The sequence below is a fragment of the Crocuta crocuta genome, unplaced genomic scaffold, assembly GCF_008692635.1.
Source record: "Crocuta crocuta isolate KB4526 unplaced genomic scaffold, BGI_CrCroc_1.0 scaffold340, whole genome shotgun sequence".
Lineage (NCBI taxonomy): Eukaryota > Metazoa > Chordata > Mammalia > Carnivora > Hyaenidae > Crocuta > Crocuta crocuta.
In genome coordinates, this window is record NW_027530642.1 from 2,621,917 (window position 1) to 2,635,144 (window position 13,228).

Genomic DNA, 13,228 nt, shown 5'->3' on the forward strand with positions numbered 1-13,228 from the left:
CCGAGCCTGATGCGGGGCTCGATCCCATGATCCTGGGATCATGACCTGAGCCGAAATCAAGAGTCAGACGCTCAACCCACTGAGCCGCCCAGGCACTCCCCGACTGTATTTTTAAATTCATTTTTCAAACAGAACAGGACTAGATTTCCCTTGAAAAGAGTTTCAGTGTTTTAGGTGAGATAAAAGTTTCTTTTGTTTCTAGTACCTATGCCAAGTCCCTCTCTAGAGCTGTCTACTAGTAGCAGTTTGGTCTGTATCTTTCCAAACCTTTTTCTATGTGAATTTGAGATTTTATGCACACATACGTGTATAGACGTGTGTATACATGTATAGACGTGTCTGTGTACGTACATGTGCATGTATGTACATATAGACACACATGCAGTTGTGCGTGTGTGTTTTTTTAAGTAGTACACTGGAGTGCCTGGCTGGCTCAGTCAGAAGAACATACAACTCTTGATCACAGGCTCTCTTGATCTCAGGGTTGTAGGTTGGAGCCCCACATTGGGTGTAGGAATTACTAAAAAAGATAAATAAACTTTAAAAAGAAATACAAAAATAGTATCCTATGGTACTTTGCTTTTTATCCCTAACGATATTTTATGGACATCTTTTGATGTCATTGCGGATCAGTTTGCCCTGTTCTTTTTGATGACTCCATAGTATTCCAGTGAGTGAATGCACCTGGGTTTATAAAATCAGTGCCTCCCTGGTGGACATTTAGGACATTCCGCTGTTAGAAAGCAAGTTGACAGTGCACATTTCTGTCCAGCTTCTGTGGGCAGTGACGCAAACATTTCAAGATTCTTAGATAGAGGATTACAGATGTAGTCAGATACCTCTGGCCCTGTAGATTGAAACCTCAAGCGTACTTTTCTATAAGAGATCTTGTTCTCAGCTAATCAGGCATACAAATAGGTGTTGACATCATTGAGAAACAACATTCCTTGCTGTAGGTGACCCAACTATAAGAAAAACAATTGTATACAAGGCTATATCAAGAGAAACATACTACTTAAAAAAGTGGAGGTGAAAGTTCCTCTGTTTGGTCAGGGAAACCATACCTGAAGTGTGTCCAATTTCAGAACCAGCTATGGATAGGGTAGGGGTAGAGGGTTGAGGGGGGTGCATAGGGAGGGGTTTAGAAGCCAATTCCTCAAGGAATAGCACAGGGAACAGGGTCCATTCAGCTTTGAGAGAATGCTGCAGGTTCCAAATCTCTTCAAGGAAGAACTGGAGAAGAATGGCATCTTGTTCCTTATTCTAGAGGATCCTTGAGGGCAGAGTAAGGCAGGTAGAAGTAGAGCTAGTAGTAGTCTAACCACAGCCAGTGTTGGTTATCCAGGGAGTGTACTTAGGGAGGAAGTTGGATCAATAAGATGGTCATCCGGAGTCCCTTGGCTCCTCTGGGGACTGGATAAATACAGGACTGAATTTCCCCTGAGGTTCCTTCCAGCCTGAGATTCTAAGCCATGGTGACTGCATGTGATCAAGGGCAGACTGGGACCTGGTTGTATATGAAATTAGAGGTGCATAGAGGCGGGTGCTGGGAACTTGGGAGCGTGTTCCACATAGCCAGACGGCAGGACTGCTTTCCTCCCTCCCACTGTGCTTCAGCGCGTGGTCTCCCAGGTGGTGCAGGCCAGTGGAACGGGCATCCAGTGTTGGAGTCTGACAGATTGAGCCTGGATTATTTGTTCTGCCACTCACCAGCTGTGTGTTTTTAGGCAAGTGACTTAACCTCTCTGAGTTGGCTTCCTTATCTGAAAAATAGAGATAGCACTATCTAGCTGAGAGGCTTGGTTTCCTTGCTGGAAAGCAGGGATCCTTTTCTTCTCTATGTTGAGAAGAAAATGAAGCAGTGTGCATAATGCCGCACCCAGTGCCTGCCATCTGGTAGCACTTAACTGCCAGGGCCTCCCCAGCTTGCGTCAGATGCTCCTTCTCCTCCTTTTGCAAGGCGTCCAGCCAGCTGATGGTTCTAGTCCACGGTCTTGTCCCCAGGCTCATGATGGGGCGCCTGCGTCTGGGAGGCTGAGTGGAGCCAGTGGGGCTCCCTCTGCGGGTGAGGCAGCACAGGGGCGGGAAGAAGAAGGACACAGAGGAGATGTGGGGGACACAGCTGGGCTAGAGCCTGGGTGCGTGCTAGGGAGGCGGGGAGGACCCGGCGAAGGGCTGCAGACATCATTTGGGGCTTTCTGACTGCTTTGGGGGGCAGCAGAGGCACCCTGATAGCACTTTTTGGAAGACTCTTGGATCAGGGAAATCCACTTGGGAATTAGGAGGGCTTGGAGCCGAGGAGAGCAGCCTTTCAAGGTCAGAAGGTTACAGAAAGGGGTGACCATAACTTGTAAGTCCTGGAATGTCAAAACTAGAAGGGACCTTACAGATTGTCTGGTCAATCCCTTACGTTATTGCTAGTGTGACAGATACAAGCCCCTCCTTTTCGGAAACCGAAGCCCAGCAAGGGGAAGATGTTTGCTCTGGTGGACGCTGCCTAGATCCCATGACTTCTGGGCCTGGTTCCTTGTTTTACATGCTACGCCTGCAGCCTCTTTATTACTGAATTGTTGCAAAGACCACGTAAGTCCTCACTGATGCCAGGGTGTGCTCCCAAGTACACGCCTTCTAAAGTAGGTGCTGCGTCTTCGCCAACAGTTGTCAAGAGGGCACGGCCTGCTCTTTGATGGATGGCCCCGGGTCCATAATTTGCCTGATGGTGAACTGGGTGGGGAGGACTGGAGATCATCATAAAGTATGAACACAAAGAGAGTTTTGCTTTAGTTTCCAAGGTGCTTTCATGACTTCCTTTCATCCCGGGGGGGTGGGGGTGGGAATTGCAGGATATTCCCATTTACAGTTGAGGAAAGGGAGGCTCAGATGTTTCCCAGTCTTTCGTGAGTGTGGCACCATCGGCTTTTCGGAGCTGCATCTCCATTAGCCATGGTTATACCAGTGTCCCTGCTCAACGATTTTTTTTTTTTTTGCAGTTACCAGAAACGAAGTGGGTGTCACAACCTAGCTTACTGAGCCAGCAGAGGAATCTAAAAACTCCGTTAAAAGGGGGGAGTGAATGGGAGTGGGGGAGACTTGGCCCTAAATCAGTGGGGCAGAGTTATGGGGCTGTCCCAACCTTTTACTAAGAACCCACTGCGTGCGGGCACTTAACTAGGTGCTATACACACATCATTATTACTTTGGAAATTTTATTATAAAATGAATGTTTCCTGTTGAGTAAATCAAGTAATCAGGAAGTATGAAGTAGAAAGTGAGAGCTCCCTTCCAACTGTACACATATTGTTGCATTTAATGTCTTTAATCTGACAGCAGGTAGGTTCTCTTGTTATTCCTGTTGGGCAGCAGAAGTAGCTGAGACGCAGAAAAGGCACACGGCCTGCAGGGGTAGACAGAGCGGGGACTCAGGAGGGGCCAGTGCAGGTGAGGCCCCCTGGTGCAGCACCTGAGGGGGGCGGGCTCCTGCTCCGGGTCTCCTGCTTGCACTTGAGCACCCCTTTGAGTGTTGCATGCTGTGTGCCTCACCTGCACCACCCTGGACCCCGTGTCAGGACCCTTTCTTCCTGACTCCATGGCTATGCTACATCCAGGGTGTTGGGTCCCCTCTCTTTCCTTGCCTTGCTGCTGGCTCCCAGGGCTTGGGGTTCAGTTGATCCTTAGGCCAGCCCTGCAACACCACCCAGTTGTTTTCTAGCCCCGGCTCCTCTGTCTGCATGAGGAACCAGCGTGCAGAGAGGGGATAGGCTTGCCGATGGCCATGAATGTGGGCAGCAGAGTAGATGCTAGCACCTTCTGGACTCTCTGTCCTGTGCCTTCTTTCTTACAGACCCCTTCCCTTCAGCCCTCTGGCACCGCCCCCCCCAACTGGCATCCCTGGGAGCCCCTGCCTCTGCATGGGGAGGTGGCCGTTGGCTACTGGGACCTCCTGACTCCCAGGACCAGAGATCCACTCTGGCTTTTCCCTCGGGGGTGGGGAGAACGTCACTTCCCCGAGCCTACGTGTACAGTCCAGCAGCCTTAGATTGAGCTTATGAAAGTTTCCAAGTGGGTCTCAGTTTCCTCGTCTGGCAAACAGACACCAGCCCTGTCATCTTCCCAAGGCTGTTGTGACAATCAGATGGAAAAACAAAGCCCGGGGAACTCCTAGGTGTCCTGCAGATGTTACAGGTTATGCAAGCCCACGTCATTTGAAGGGCCTGTGCGCCCCCTCCCCACACCAGTATGTGGCTCATCACAAGACAGTCTCAGACGGGGAAGAACATTGAGTGCCGGAGCTGGAATGCAAGTTCAATTCCAAGTCCAACCTCTTTCAGTTCTTTTCTTCTCAGATGGAGGCTGTGATTTGAGCCCACACTTCTGCACCCCCCACCCCGCACCACACCCACTCGGTTGCTCTCCTGTCACCTTGTCACGCCATGTCCTCCTCTTTGGGGCTGTTGGCAGCTTCAGGTTCAACAGCATGATTTCATCCTCACACTTTGTGGTTGCCGCCTGGCCTCCCGACTGCCGAGGCCCTTGTCTGTGCCCAGACAGGACCTTCTGGCACCCCCAGCGGGTACCCCCAGGCCACTGGGGCCAGCTGTGGGAGCCCTGGCCACCCCTCAGCTGAGCTCTCATTTAGGAGGAAGGTGTGCGCAGCTGCCACTTCGTCACCAGCTGTTTCTGTGTTTGGAATTGGCGGGGTGGGGGGGATCGGTGTCGCACTGCTGGTGTGGCGCTTGCTCTTCTGTAGCTGCTGACACCAGGCCCCGGATGGACATGGATTGCGCCAGGTCCCGTACCAGCGTGGGGCAGAGCCTCTGCCGGGTCCTGTAAGAGCGTGGGGCAGGGCCTCTGCTTTGCAGGGGGATCTTAGCGCAAAGCAGAAGTGGAGGGCCGTGGAGGGCCAGGGCAGCGGGCAGCCTCGGGAGAGAGCAAGGGCCTTCTCGTTCCAGCTCCATCTTGCTGGGTGACCTTGGTCTTTGTGTTCTGGGTGCTGACTCGCTGTCCTCACACCATGAGGGAGTCAGGTGAGCCGATGTCCAGGCAGCCTTGGCGCTGGCCCCTGGTGCTGCCCCACGCAGGGGCTGGGGTCCCACTTCCTTGCCCCTCCACATGCACTCTGCGGTCCGGGACCAGGGAAGAGGAGCTGCCCGTGGGAGACAGGAGAGGGGTGCAGCGCCTTCCTCAGAGGCCCCCCGGGTGCCTGGTAACGGGTCATCCCATTCACCTTGGAGATTCCCTTCCAGCTCCGTCATTCTGGGAATGATTCCCCTCTTTACAGAAACCACAGTGACAGGAGGAGAGTTCCCGTCTGCCCGGCAGTCACCCTGGAACTGCCGGTGACCATCAGGGCATGAGGTCAGCAGGATGTGGAAATTCCCTATTTCTCTTACTGCGTTTCTTCCCTCCAGAAGTCCAGGCCCTCCCCTGAGTGGCTCCCCTCATCTCCAGAGAGGGTTTTCTCTCTTCAGGCTGTTGCGCGTGGGCTCCGTTGGCCTCCTGCCCAGCAGCCCGTTCGCTGCCTGCCCGCTGGGCGCTGCCGGTGAGGCTGGAGTCGGGGAGAGTAGCCCTGCTTGCCCCTCCCTTGGCGTCCCTGAACCTCTTCCGTGCCGGCTCCCCAGTACCGAGGGAGAGCCCGAGTGTCATGCGGTTTGGAGGACACGGAGATGCGGTTTCAGTTCCCATATCCCACATCCTGCTCTGTCGCTTGGCCTGACATCCGGGCATCTCTGAGGGAGCACGGTTGGGCCAGCCCTGGTCTCAGAAGTATGTGGCTGTCCAGGGTACCGCTGGCCGGGGGTGGGACACAGCCAGGCTCTCAGGATGTTTTCAGTTGGCTTCTCAGGAGGCAGAGGTAGGGGATAGGCTTCCTCTGCTCTGATGAGACACTTACCGAGGCTCTATCATGGACCACTCTGAAGGTACAAGGTGGACTCGACCCCTACTCTTATAGAGCTGGTCTACTGGGCAAGCCAGATGTGGAGTGAAAAACTTACCCAACTCATCACGGAACGGCAGCTGTGAGTTCCGTTTAGGGTGAGCGCAGAGTGGTGAGTGGGACCCAGGACACACAGGGTCGCTTATCACCAAAAGTGGCTACAGGCCTCTTCCAAGCCTTCAGTCCTCCCACTTGTGAGCTCTCTTCAGCTCTCAATCATGGCCCACCTTCAGGTGCTAGACCTGTGCTGGTGATAGGTGAGTAGAGCATGCCCTGCCTCCAGGAAGTCCTCAGTCAAATGCACAAATGCTTACACCAGTCACCTGCGTTGCATACTGGGTGGTAAGTGTTTTTGCTGGAGAGGCACACGAGGAAAGTGGGGAGCACAGAAGAAGGACTCCCCCACCATGTCTACCAGCATTTTTGAGCACCTTGCTAGACACCAGTCACTGTGCTAAGTGCCTTCCCCACACTGTCTCGTAGCTCGGTGAACACTTCAGTGTTTTAATGCTCTGCTGTGTAACTCTGACCTTTCACGTTGAAAACAAGTCCCCCCTAAAGTCACTGATGACTTTAATGTTGGGTGTGTGGGCAGCTGTCCTTTGCATCTGTGGGGCCCAGCAGGGCGTGGGTGCCTCTCGAAGTACATGTTCATCTTCTGTTTGTCAGTCTTTGGGGGAGGGGTCCCACTCACCAGAACTCTCGTTTTCTTCCTGGCCCATGTCATTGGTGATATGGACCCTTTGGTCAAAATGCTTGTTACTTCTTGTGCTGCAAGGCAGGGGAAACAGCCCAGAGGGCACCTGATAGCTGGGCAGGTGTTACCCCATAGGCTGGAACTGGCTGTCAGCCCCTTGGGCCTCAGTCTTAAATGGGAGAGTGGAGCCAGTGTAGCAGGGGGTTAATTTAGCTCATTTTCCTTGGCAGGGCTGGGTTTGCATCTTGACTCTCACGTGCTGGCCTGGCCGTGTAATCCTGGCTGCGGTACTTAGCCTCCCGGAGCCTCCCTTACGCAATGAGGATAATTTAGCTTTTATCTTAGGGTTGCTGCACAGCTTGCCTGAGATAATGCACCCAAAGCAGTAAATGCAGTGCTTGGCGAGTAGATGATGAATGAATGGGGCTGTCGTTATTAGCCCTTGTTCAGTCTTTCCTTTCAGTGAGCCCTGTATGGGCGCTCAAAGGGCCTTTGAGGATTCCTGCCCTAGGGTGTGATGATCTTGGGAAGGAGGTTTTGGGGCCCCAACTCCTTCTGAGGTCACCAGTGGAGCGAGCCCTTTGGAGCTCTTTCTTGGTAGCAAGCCCTTTGCAGGTTTTTCAGCCTCAGGACCTTTGTACTTAACTATTCTCTCTGCCTAGAATATTCTTCCCTCAGATACCCACATGGCTAGTTCCCTCACCTCCTTTAGGTCTTTGCTAAAAGGCCTCCTCCTCTGTGAGGTCTTTCCTGACAATTCTACTTAAAAGTAAGGTCCCTGCCTCATACTTCCCTGCTTAACTGTTGTCCATAGATGTTTTTTGTTTTTGCTTTTTTATTTTTTTTTAATGTTTATTTTTGAGAGAGAGAGAGAAAGACAGAGCATGGGCAAGGGAGGGGCAGAGAGAGAGGGAGACACAGAATCCGAAGCAGGACCCAGGCTCTGAGCTGTCAGCACAGTGCCGGATGCGGGGCTTGAACTCACAGACCATGAGATCATAACCCGAGCTGAAGTCCAATGCTTGACCGACTGAGCCACCCAGGTGCCCCTGTCCATAGATGTTTTAATCACCCCTAATACCATGTTTATCTGCCTATCATCTAGCTGTCTATCTACCTTGACCACCAGAATATGAGCTCTCTGAAGGATTTTTTGTCTATTTGTTGATAATTTCCCAGCACCCAGACTGGTACCTAGCACAGAGTAGATGTTCAGTTAATAACTGCTGAATGAATGAATGGAAGGAAGGAAGAAGTTTCTCTGCTAAGTTACAGAACTGGGATTCAGAAGTCACTTTGCAGGGCAGTTTCAAACGAAATAAAGCAGATGAACTTGAACAGATTGACACAAAACCCTTGTTGCACAAGTAGATAGCAGTTTGCAGGAAAATTTATCTGTTCATTAGAACTGCAAGGGGCAGACCACGCATGATATGAGAGTGCAGGAAGAGGGCGACAGTGTCAATGTAGTGTATTAAGTATTAGTCAGGGTTTCTTCCTCTTTTAGAAAAGCTAACATATGAATGAACCTTTGGATTGGATTGACTTGCTTATTCCTGAGGGCCCATTCGCTTTACTGTAAAGATCACTGATTTAGTGCAAGACTCTCATTTCCCCTCAGAGAGGGGAGGGGACTGCCCACGATCCCACAGTGAGCTAACGGCTCGACCATTTGTTCAGTCCTTGAATGTCCACCGGGCATTCACTTGATAGCTATACCGAGCTGGGCCCTGGTGCTGCCATGATGCAGGGTCCCTGTCCTTCTGGACCCCACCGATGGGACGTGAACTCAGGCTTTTTGACTCCCAAGTCCTCTGCTCTCTCTCGGACTCCACGGGGGATTACTATTCCAAATGAACCAGCAGTGCAGCGAGGCTGCCCCAAGGAACTGATGACACTCTTGGTTGTCTCTTAATAGAGACACAGCATCCAGATCAAAGGAGGTGACTGTCCTGCGCTGCTGTACTGTGGCCGGACCAGCCTCAAGTGCTGTGTTCTCTTCTGGGTTATGGGGACTGCCTTCTCGGGGCATCGATTGCCCGGGATGCCTCGGTGGCCTGGCCTGCCCCCTGATATACTGCTGTTGTCCTTACAGCCAGGCGGGCACCACGGCAGGGGTGGCGCCACCCTCATGGAAGGGAGAGGACCATACCGGATCTACGACCCTGGGGGCGGCGCGCCTCCAGGAGAGGCTTCCGCAGCTTTTGAGCGCCTAGTGGAGGAGAATTCCCGACTGAAGGAAAAAATGCAAGGGATAAAGATGTTAGGTAAAACAGACCCTGCGCTCTCCCTGCACGCCTCCTCCCTGCTGCCTGCAGTGCCAGCTGGCATATGCCTCCACCCAAGTTGTCCCTCTGTGCCTCCCAGCCCCGCATTGGCTCCTGTCCCACGGCTGTGTCTTTGTACACTGTGGTGGCACGATGGCAGCATTCCCAGCCCTGATTCCCCTGCACCCCAGATCCATGATGACAGGACTCAGAATACCTGAGGGACCTAGAGGGGAGGAGCTGGAGGGCCCAACTTGGGGACATGGAAACAGAATGGCCTCGTCTTCCAGAAGCACCAGAATCAGGAGGGCTGGCATTACCAGGGGCGATGAGGGCACGGTCCCCAAGTGTTGGAGCAGGGAGCTGAGCTTGGCCTGAAGCAAAGCGGGAAGAGGTCCCTGGATTTCTCTTCTCCTGGCTTTTGCTCGAGCTGTCCCCCTTGCTTGGAGCAAGTCTGCTTACCCCTAATGACTGAAACAATCATGTGAAGGATTCACTGGTACCCTGTCCAGAGGGGTGTCTTTCCTACACACTCCTAAAACTCTTCCTTTGCTTTGCTGCTGTCTTCTCTGTTTGGGGGTGAGCCCAGGCCCCCGATTTTCTAAATGCTGAATCCTTGCTTGCCAGATCTCTGCTTGGAATGGCAGATTAGGGAAGGGGGAGTGGAGTTTCCCATTCTCCACTTGTAGGAGAAGGAAAACTGAGGCCCAGAGGGGTAGCGGTATTATCAAGGGCCTCCTCCCTGTGGGCAGCCCCTACTGGTAGCCCCAGGTACCATGATGGGTGGCCCAAGAGAGCCCCTGGCCAGGAATGGCTTGGCTGGGGCAGGAGGTCAGGAGTTTGTTCTCGATTCCCCTCTACCCTGTTTCCCTGATTGTGAGGCCCCGTCTTGACCTGGCCCATTTATGCCTGGCGGCTGGAATGAGGTGTGTCATATTCCGCCCACGAGGCGATGGTGGGGATGCAGCCCCGGACCTGCAGCGTCAGAAGCTACGCAGAGGCAGGCTTAGGGGCGTGGGGCCTGTGGAGCCAGTGCACCAAGCTGAGTAACTCCTTTGCCCCTGCTGTCCCCGTCATCTCCCCAGGGGAGCTTTTGGAAGAGTCCCAGATGGAAGCGTCCAGGCTACGGCAGAAGGCAGAGGAGCTGGTCAAGGACAGCGAGCTGCTCCCACCGCCGTCTCCCTCGATGGCCTCCTTTGACCACCTGGCTGAGCTCACAGGTACAAGGGGGCCTGGGCTGGCTTCTGCCTCTCAACAGACTCCTGCGTCTCTAGACCCTTAGTCGTGGCCTCCCCACTCGTTCAGAATCCCACTTTTCCTCCACTTGTCCTTAGGCCCCAGACCATATCCTACTCATGTTTTGTCTGCAGCGTCCCTCAGAAGGTCAGACTTGGAAGGGACTTTAGAACAATTCTGTGCAAAAATAGCTGGTGACTCAGCACTCCCGAGGCCGTGGCAGACATGAGTGATGGATCACAACCCACTGCACCTGAGAGGTGGCCTCAATCTCTATCAGTGTATTTAGTCAGCAGATATTTAATGAGCAGCTACTGTGTGCCAGGCCTAGCATTCCAGGCAGCTACTTCGGGTCACTCAGAGTTGGCACATGAATCAAAAGCTCTCTGGTCTGGTCCTACTTTTCCACTTACCACTGGGGCAGCTGAGGCCCACAGAAGAATCTGGATTTCCGGTTAGCTTGCTGCAGTGTACTTGAGATGTAAGGTACACACTCTGCTTATTAAAGGAGCGTGTCGACGCGAGGAAGGGTTGCAGTCCCCTGTGTGGTCACCACGCGTTCCTCGGCATGCCTCTGAGTACAGGGCAAGGTCTGGGGCAAGGGAAGAAAGGGTCCCCACTCTGGGGCTCAAGTGCCCTGTGCTGCCGCCCACCTACGGTCTTTGCCTAGGCCAGTGTGCCAGCCTTCCCTTGGCCCTGGTTACATTTGCTGAATGGCCAGATGGAGGAGAGTGATGATCCCAGAGTCCACTGTGCTGCCATCATTAGGCATTTCCAGCCTCTGCTTGTCTGCTCGGCAGTGATTGCTGAGTCCCAGCTTGGTGCCAGGCCCATGCCCTGAGTGAGATGTGCAGTTGCTGGCTGTGTGACTGGGCCACCTGGTGACCTTCCCATGCCTTAGTCTCCTTTCTTTAAAATGGAGATCCAGAGCTGTCATGAGAATTGGCTGAGATGACAAATGTAAAAATACTTTGTTAATTGGAAAATGTCACCCTTGTTATCATTGAGGCAGGTCCAGGGTAGTGAGGAGCAATGGGCCACCTTGGGATTTTCCCAGCAAGTCCAAAGAAGATGGTCTCTGTGCCCAGGTTCTGTCCCCATCATTCTAGTCATTTTCCCAGGGTACCTGGCCCTGGTGGGACCACCGCTTATTTTCCCAGACTCACATAGAACTCTTCTGGCCGGGGCTGTGCTCAAGGGAATGGTGTCTGGGCTTTCCTCCTTTTCCTCCTGCTTATTCATGTATTCTCAATTCTCCAGGGAAGGATGCAGATGTCCCAGCATCCTCTGCTGACCCTGCGCACGCCAGCAGCAAGCCAGAGCCAGGCCAAAAACCTCCATCCAGTGTAAGTTACATTTGGAGTCATGGCTGAAAGTTGCCCAGACCTCAAGGGCTTATTGGCAGATACAAAAACTTGATGAGAGAGAGGGTTGAAGCCAAGGAACTTGGGGTCTGACTTGCTGGGTGATCTTGGGCATGTTGATCTCTGTCTCTCTGAGGCCTTGATTTCTCCCTTTTCAAACAAAGGTCACAGTTAAAACTTATCAGGAAGACATTGGTATGCACGGGACATCCCTCTCACTTACTGAGTTGCATCATGCCAAGTGTGTGCTGACGGGCACAGTGCCGGGAAGACAGATGGATGTGACGTGGAACTCACATCCTCCAAGGGGGCCCAGAAAGTGTCTTCTCCAGATTTGCCTTGAGAAGCTTTTCTTGGTATCCCCAGGCCTGGAAGGAAGCCAAGTGGTCATATTGGTTAGTGTCTTCAGGCCACAGATGAGGTCCAGAGAGAGAAGAGTGTTTCTGAGGAAATGGAGGTGAAAGGGAGACTTTCTAGAGCAGGGCTGAGATCCAGAGCTGGGTTCTGAGAGGCCGCGAGGCTCAGCCGAAGCTGAGTGCGGAGGTCCTTCCCCCCATCTGCCTGTTCCTGGGACAAGGGAAAGCAGGAGTAGGCTTTGGAGCAATCCCGGAGTCAGTTCTTGGCTGAGGGGACTATCAGCATATCCACTGGTTGCGCAACCAGTACATTCTCCTCAGGCAGGAGAAGTCCTTGGCCGCCCGAGGGTTTAGGTGAATCCTGTTAAGTCTCTCCAAATTTGTTGATGCAGGTCGGTCTACTCCTCTGGGACCTCTGGGACTGGGTTGGCGAGGCCAGCACAGGACCGCCTTGGTGGTGGCCGTACTAAATGCTGTGTTCTCGGGGCGCCTGGGTGGCTTAGTCAGTTAAGCGTCCGACTTTCGCTTAGGTCATGATCTCGCGGTTCGTGGTTCGAGCCCCGCGTCGGTCTCTGTGCTGACTGCCAGCTCGGAGCCTGGAGCCTGTTTCAGAGTCTGTGACTCCCTCTCTCTCTGACCCTCCCCTGCTCATGCTGTCTCTCTCTCTCTCTCTCCTAGAAATAAATAAAACTTTAAAAAAATAAATAAATAAATAAATGCCGTGTTCTCTGGGCAACCCGCTGGAGACACCTGGCCCAGGAGACAGCTCTGGTGCCACGGCAGGAGTGTTGGATTCGCAGCCCTTGGGTTCAGTCCCTGCCCTTGCACTAACTAACGATACGCCCTCCATTTCCTCATCTGTCCAAATGGGATATAACCCTCCGACCCCTCTGTGGGTTGCTTTGAGAAATAATGGAGTTTGTGAGAACATTTTAAAAGTGCATAGCCTTCAAGAGAAAGTGCCATTGCAAAGTGCTAGCCGTGCAAGGTCACTAGTCCCACATCCGTGTTTTACAGATGAGGAAACTGGCCTCAGGGGAAAGTGACCTCAGATCACACAGTGGGGTGTGGGCAGACCTGCTGAGAATCCTTCTCCGTGGTCTCACGTGAAGTCACGTGAACCCGCCCTGTGAGCCTAGCCTCTGCACAGAGGGGCTGCCCCGATGCATTGCTGCTCTCAGTCTCGAGGCCCCAGCGGAGGGCTGAGGTGTCTTTCGCTCAGGCAGTCCCTAACTCCCTTTCTGCACAGGGCACCTCGTCTGAATTTGAAGTGGTCGCCGCCGAGGAGCAAAATTCTCCACCGGCGAGTGGTGGCCACGCCAGAAACACAATGGTGAGTGGACGGCAGATCCCCAGCAGGTCCCACGTCTCTC

At 53.1% G+C, this 13,228-nt stretch overlaps 1 protein-coding gene across 1 annotated transcript in view; it reads left to right on the forward strand.

The window, feature by feature from the left end:
* The window catches only part of TNIP1 (TNFAIP3 interacting protein 1), a 48,580-nt gene that overhangs the window by 12,822 nt on the left and 22,530 nt on the right, over positions 1–13,228 (forward strand). Inside the window, exons 2-5 of the mRNA XM_077769049.1 lie at positions 8,728–8,899; positions 9,985–10,119; positions 11,396–11,481; positions 13,105–13,188. Of these exons, the coding sequence (XP_077625175.1) occupies positions 8,764–8,899; positions 9,985–10,119; positions 11,396–11,481; positions 13,105–13,188 (441 nt within the window). The 5' untranslated portion in view covers positions 8,728–8,763. The remainder of the gene's footprint in view (positions 1–8,727; positions 8,900–9,984; positions 10,120–11,395; positions 11,482–13,104; positions 13,189–13,228) is intronic.